We start from the raw sequence: 7206 nt of genomic DNA, 5'->3' as shown, positions 1-7206 counted from the left end.
AAATAGCTCCTTAGTTTTTTTGTTGCTTAATTATCTACCAAAAATCATGTAAAATAATGTGAAAAACGAATTACTCGTGTAAAAAATACACTATATCAAATATTTTTTTATTTATATGTACACAGAGTTAGTGGTCAGGTGTGATGTGTGATAGGCTTTCAGCTAGGATGAAAGGAAAAGTGTATAAAACAGTGGTGAGACCAGCCATGATGTTTGAACTGGAGACAGTGCCACTGAAGAAAAGACAGGAAGCAGAGCTGGAGGTAGCAGAGCTGAAGATGTTGAGGTTTTCTCTGGGAGTGACCACGTTGGATAGGATCAGGAATGAGTACATTAGAGGGACAACTCATATTAGAGGCTTTGGGGAGAAAGTCAGAGAGGCCAGACTGAGACGGTTTGGACATGTCCAGAGGAGAGTGACTATATCGGGAGAAGGATGCTGAGCCTTGAACTGCCAGGCAGGAGACCGAGAGGAAGACCGAAGAGGAGGTTTATGGATGTGGGCAAAGAGGACGTGAAGGTAGCTGGTGTGAGAGAAGAGGATGCACAAAACCGGGATAGACGGAGGACATTGATTCGCTATGGCGACCCCTGAAGGGAAAAGCCGAAAGGAAAAGAAGAGGTGTATTCACATAGGTAACAGTGCCATCTACCGGCGAACAACAGAACAGCAGTAACACGACCTGAGGAGCACATCGAAACATTTATTGCCCGAAGGAATCAAATAAGTTACATCTTCATATTCACACGAAATTATTTTTTTTAATACCGAAGACAAAATAAAATGGGGCTCTCAATTCACATTTCATGATCGAAGTAGCCATTTGATCCACATATGGTAAATTGGCCATTTTCTATTTATTAGCTGGCTAGCTATCTATATGGCTGGCTTGCTAGCTGAGTATCTCGCTCGCTGGCAAGCTATCTATCTGTATATCTATTAGCTGTGTAGCTGGTTAGCTTTCTAGCTAGCGAGGTCACTGAGTCTACTACACGTTTGGATGAAAAGGACTAAAATCTGGCTAGCTATTTGCTATTTATTAGCTTGCTAGCTACCTATATGGCTGGCTAGCTAGCTACCTATATGGCTGGCTCGCTAGCTATCTCGCTGGCTTTCTGGCTGGCTAGCAGGATATCTATCTGTATAGCTATTAGCTAAATAGCTGACTAGCTTTATAGCTAGCTAGCTATTAGATATATATTAGCTAGCTAGCTGTCTTTCTATCTATTTGAGTAACTTCCAGGGTGAGTGAACGCTGGCGCGTGTGCCTGCCGCTGCTCACCCATAGAATAACTGATCATGTGACTGTAAAGTGACCTTTAAAGTTTTGAAAGGCGCTTAGAAATTAAATGTATTATTCTTATTTGAGGAAATTGAGGGAAATGAGAGTTATTGGGTGTTATTCAATTTTGTTGATAAGTTTCGCAGACAGGAATGTTTTAGTGATGACAATTTTGGAGTGTAACAAATAAACATAGCAAGGTTAGCTGAGGAGATCCGGCTTAAGGCAGAGTTTCTGCAACACGTCCTCGGGCATGCACAGTACTGGATTCACTGCCTTGATCTTCTCATCTCCCAGCAGGGAGAGTCCGGCGATACCAAACAGAGTGTGGAAGGGGTCCACCTATGCGAAAGAATGAGCTATTAAACGATGGCGTGTCAGAAAGGTGGATGGACACGTTTGCGCTCACCACATCTCCCGGTCGGTCGGCGAAGCCTCCTGTCTCCTCGTCTTGGCAGGCCAGGATGAAGGAGCGCAGTTTGTCCTTGTCGATCCAGTGGATCTTGCCGATGATTCGGAGGGATGCCAGAACCCACCAGGAGTAGCACACATCCGGAAGCTAGAACGAGCAGAGATGGTGAAATTTTCTCGAGCTATCCAGCTATTTATGTGGCTATCTGGCTATCTATGTAGCTATCGGGCTATCAATGTAGCTATCGGGCTATCTATCCAGCTATCCGGCTATCTATCCAGCTATCCGGCTAACTATGTAGCTATCGGGCTATCTATCCAGCTATCCGGCTATCTATCCAGCTATCTATCGGGCTATCTATGTAGCTATCGGGCTATCTATCCAGCTATCGGGCTATCTAGATATCGGGCTATCTATCTATCAGGCTATCCATCCAGCTATCTATCTAGCTATCCGGCAATCTATCTAGCTATCCGGCTAGCTATCTGGCTAGCTATCTATCTAGCTATCCGGTTATCTATGTAGCTATCAGGCTATCTATCTAGCAATCGGGCTATCTATCCAGCTATCCGGCTAACTATCCGGCTATCTATCTGTTGAGCTATCCGCTATCTATGTAGCTATCAGGCTATCTATCCAGCTATTGGGCTATCTATCCAGCTATCGGGCTAACTATCCAGTTATCCGGCTATCTCTCTAGCTATCTGGCTAGCTATCTGGCTAGCTACCTAGCTATCTGGCTAGCTACCTAGCTATCTGGCTAGCTACCTAGCTATCTGGCTAGCTATATAGCTATCTGGCTAGCTATCTAGCTATCAGGCTAGCTATCTAGCTATCTGGCTAGCTATCTAGCTAGCAATGTGGCTAGCTATCTAGCTTTTTGGCTATCTATTAGCTATTTAGCTGGCTATCTGGCTCGCTACTAGCTATATAGCTAGCTAACTAGCTACCTATTAGCTAGATATCTATTAGCTAGCGAGCTAGCTTCATCTATTTGAGTTACTTCTGGGTTGAGAGAACGCTGGCGCGTGTGGCTCACCCACAGATATTCTGTGACTGTAAAGAGACCTTGAAAGTTTTGAAAGGCGCTTATAAATGAAATCTTTTATTATTTAAAAATGAGACAACTAGAGGAGACGATGACGCAAGAGTGAGACGGTGAACGCTGGCAAGAACCTTCTCAGGCCGCCCATTGAGGCCTCCTGACGGAAGCTGCCTCTCGCAGAGCCACCAGCCTAGCAGGTCGGCGTTGAGCTTGTGCAGCTGTCCCGTCAGCGACAGGAAGCCCGTGCAGCAGTAAATCTGGCAACACGAGACGCTCTGGTTCACTGACCGCATCGCAAAGTTTGGATAGAGCACTAGCGTTTGAACTAAAAACAAACACGAGTTAAGATGGCGTTTACCTGACCGGCGTGAGACTCGGAGCCGGGCCTGCATCCGAAACCACCGTCAAAGTTCATACAGGACAAAACGAACTCCACCGCCTTGTCCACGTCGATGGCGTCCATCTTGCCCTGTTGGGAGAGGCGAGAGACGGCGGCCATTTTATGGAGGATTTGATGAAGCCTGGCGATGAAAAACAACGCACCAATAACGAAAGGGTGGCCACTGCGCAGAAGGAAAATCTTGTGTCGATTTCACCTGAGGAGGCCGAAGAAGGAAAAATGGCAGTTTGGCATTTGTTTTCCTCCCACATTCAAAAAAAACCTCTATTATTGTTTATATTATTCAACTTTCATACCCCATTTATCTCCTGCAAACGATCCGTCAGCCTGCTGCAGCCCTTTGACGTACTCCACAATTTTGTCCACGTCAAGTGCGTCCACGTTGTCATACAAGCACAAAATCTGCCAAGGGGGAGACAACTTGTCCTGTGACCTTGAGAGTTTTGAAAGGCGCTTATAAATGAAATTCTTTATTATTAACACATACATATTGGTTTATATAGCGCTTTAACAACAGCTGAAAGCTGGAACAAAGCGCTAACTATGTATCTATTAGCTAGCTAGCTCGCTTTCTATCTAGTTGAGTTACTTCTGGGTTGAGTGAATGCTGCCGCGTGTCGCTGCCGCTACTCACCTACAGAAAATCTTATCTTGTGACTGTAAAGTGACCTTGAGAGTTTTGAAAGGCGCTTGTAAATTAAATGTATTATCATTATTACTATTTTAAAAAATTGAGGCCTGAGGGGCCATCGGAACCAGGAGAGCATGTGTGCCTTAAGGACAACCGACGCCTCCGGACATGTTGTGTCCATAATTTGTAAAATCACTTAAAATGACTTCTACTGAGCGTATTTTACAAAGATTCCATGGTATATACCAGGGGTGTCAAAGTCATTGTTTGCCGCGGGCCACATTGTAGTTATGGTTTCCTCTCGGGGGCCGTTATGAATTTGGGGAACCCATTAGAATGTTTAAATCCCTTCAAATATTACATATAGAGCACACAGCAAATTAATGAATAACTCGTTTTCAAATCTGAAGTCAAGAATAATGACTTTTATTGTGGTTGACATCCAAAAATATGAAATTTTGGCTCAGATTTTAGCAATCATCATGGAATTTAACAAGTTTGATTTGCTTTCGCGGGCCGAAAAAAATGATGTGGCGGGCCGGATTTGGCCCGTGGGCCTTGACTTTGACACCTGTGGTATATACCTATATTATACGTTTTAAGACTCGCACTGAATATTCAGGAAGTCTTGTTTTCGAGTTGATGAGCGAGAAAGTGACTCACGGTGCATTTTGGGTACTTTGTTTGGTCTGAAAACTTCATTTTGATCCGTGTTGATGGCAAAATTAGAAGGAAAACACATAAATAAAGCGAATTAGTTTTTTTTTGTAGTTTTGGGACACTAAGTCATTTTTATCTGTGTTTTGCATTCGACTAAAAATATCAGCCTGCGTGTTTTGGGTATTTTAGATGCTATAAAACGTTTTTCTGATGTCAGTTAGGAAACAAAAAAATGATGTCGGTTGTCCTTTAAGTGTCATCACCTGCACAGCGCTGAGAGTGTAGAGCAAGTGCGGGTCATGGCCAATGCTGGCGCCAACGCCACCGCATTCGTGCTGACACGACGTGATGAAGTCCACAATCTCCTGGCGGTTCATGCGCGGCAGCTGAGACATCAGGTCCATCACCGTCAGACCCCAGTAAATGCCGCTCATTCGCAGGTACTCGGACAGAGTGTACTCCTGCTCACGCACATGACAGTATTTACTCAAATAGCACTTCCTCAAATCTTTTCATGGGCACCAAAGCAACAATTAGTCAGTGTCATTTATCATATGATCAGACGATTTCCATGGAAATGTATGTGAAAGCTTTGCTGATCATCATCCGAAGTGTTATTCTACTAGTGATGGGAATTCTGGCTCCTTTCAGAGAGCCAGTTCTTTTGGATCGGCTCACTTAAAAGATCCGTCTGTTTTGGCTCCCAAATGGCTCTTCAGTTTTTTTGTCGCTTAAATTAATTAACAGCCAAAAATAACGTAAAATTACGTGAAAAACAAATTAACTAACTTTAGCGGTTCCCATTTCCCGCTCCTTCTAGGGAGTCGGCTCACTTCATTCACTTTAGATATCCTGCTCGTTCGCGAACGACACATCACTATTTTCTACATCTTAAAGCACGCTCAAGGAGGGCATGACAACTCATTTGAAACACTAATTCGAAAACCTTAACCCTGGCTCAAGACCCTAATGTCATTTAGAGGATGAATATAAATATTTTGTGATACAAGCTTTCTGACAGAAATGGCATTGAAAACTCACATAGTCATCCTTTTTGGAGCCATAAGCAGCGATGTAATCTGCATGTTTGTCCAGCAGGAGAGTGCGGGGGGCGTCGGGACTAATAAAGACGTCTTTTACTTGAGTACCCTGACATAAAAAAAGAAGAAAAAGTCTGAATAAACACAGCGTCGCTTAAATTAGACACTATCGAGCATTCCAATGTAAAATGCGCTAAATGCTACATCAAATGCTAACCATTTTTTTAGCTGCCGCGTCAATCTCCTGAAAACGACCGAGTTGTACTCAACGAGGCCGACCGATGCGTTGATTCACGCTAGCTACATGTTAATATTAAAACTTTCAACAAGATAGACGGATGAATTATTTTTACCATGCCGAAATGTGACACATGATAATACGCGGACCTGCTCTTCTTCGATGATTGTCAACAACAGTGACAGGCGAACGGAGACATACGAGCTTTTGCTGCCACCAATCGGTTAGAGGGCGAAGTATAATTATTGAACTGTATTTTCTTAATTCATGTTCTTCGCACGCAATAACAATCAGAATACGATGTTCAGAACAGCAGGGTTGCACTGAATGTTTTATCAACTTTAAAGAAATTGTTTGGTTGACTTTGACTTTAAAGGTTATCATCACTTTTCTGTGTAGCTTTATCTCGTTTCTATTTATAATTGTATTTTATTTACTATTGTATCTATGCATGCCTGTGACTGTAAAGTGTCCGAAAGAGCTTTGAAAGGCGCTTGAAATAAAATGCACAGCAGGTGGCGGTATTCTCCCAAAATATGTTGTATTCCGCCCATAGTTTACAAGAGGAAGAAGCGCGACAATTACGGTGAAGATGTCAATGTCGTCAAGTGTCACCGTCGTGAAAATGTTGGTGAGGGAACAGCTTCTTGCCCCGAAATCGTCGGACTGTTAGAAAAAAAAAGATCGTTGTACGAGAAGCAACATTTGCGTTCGGTCTCCTCTCGATCGGCAAAGAGAACATCTACACGCTGTTTATAAGACTAATATCGAGTTACGTGTAAATGATCTGTTCTCCTAACTTCTTACGATTTAATAATAATAATACATTTAATTTATAAGCGCCTTTCAAAACTCAAGGTCACTTTACAGTCACAGGATTTTTTCGGAGGATGAGCAGCGGCAGCCACACGCGTTAGCTTCACTTAACCCAGAAGTAACTAAAATAGAATAGTAAGACAAATAGATAGAAAGCTAGCTAGCAAGCGAATGGAGAGTGAATAGCTAGCCAGCTGGATAGCTAGGCAGCCAGATAGCTATTGTACGAATGTACGGTATTAAAGAAAAGACAAAGAGAATAGACTTAGCACAATATTTCTTACTAATGTCTACATAAGCAAAAAGAACAAAAAAACTACATAACAAATATGACAGCGCAAAAGAGAGTCATTCGTTCTTCAGCACTTGCTGTACCCTCTTTGTGACATGAAGCAGTTCTAGATTAAGGAGGAGAGGATCAAAGTGTCCTTTTCAGCAGTGGATCAGGGACATCATGGTTGAATGTGCACGTCCATATAAACCAATATGTATGTATTGTATTTTGGACAGCCAGCCTCATTACAAGCTCATATAACTTGAGACCCATATAACCTAGGAATTAACTCTTTTTTTTCTGATGAAATAAGAGTCTAGTGTTTCTTACGTTGCTGTGAATGTTTATGTAGTCCTAAAAGTCAATATTCTGTTCGTCCTGGAATTCCAGTAATTTACATGTTTTGT

The 7206-nt window shown here is 42.7% G+C and overlaps 1 protein-coding gene across 1 annotated transcript; it reads right to left on the bottom strand.

Moving 5' to 3' along the window:
* Positions 1-684: 684 nt before the first annotated feature.
* On the bottom strand, positions 685-5876 carry rabggtb (Rab geranylgeranyltransferase subunit beta). The gene is made up of 9 exons (XM_089008414.1): positions 5825-5876; positions 5473-5580; positions 4695-4892; positions 3437-3542; positions 3284-3336; positions 3099-3209; positions 2872-2997; positions 1693-1842; positions 685-1625 (listed from the first exon to the last, which is right to left on the bottom strand). The coding sequence occupies exons 1-9, from the start codon at positions 5825-5827 to the stop codon at positions 1485-1487; spliced, it is 996 nt and encodes a 331-aa protein (XP_088864540.1). The 5' UTR covers positions 5828-5876; the 3' UTR covers positions 685-1484.
* Between the last annotated feature and the right edge of the window lie 1330 nt (positions 5877-7206).

The sequence above is a fragment of the Hippocampus bargibanti genome, linkage group LG11, assembly GCF_051943395.1.
Source record: "Hippocampus bargibanti isolate YZ-2025 linkage group LG11, ASM5194339v1, whole genome shotgun sequence".
NCBI lineage: Eukaryota > Metazoa > Chordata > Actinopteri > Syngnathiformes > Syngnathidae > Hippocampus > Hippocampus bargibanti.
This window is presented reverse-complemented; position numbering and strand designations above follow the sequence as displayed.

Coding starts and splice junctions, on each gene's coding strand:
- rabggtb (XM_089008414.1), bottom strand. Junction 4,893..5,472: donor GCTCCAAAAAGGATGACTAT/GTGAGTTTTCAA, acceptor GTGCGTGAGCAG/GAGTACACTCTGTCCGAGTA. Junction 3,337..3,436: donor GTTTGCAGGAGATAAATGGG/GTATGAAAGTTG, acceptor CGGCCTCCTCAG/GTGAAATCGACACAAGATTT.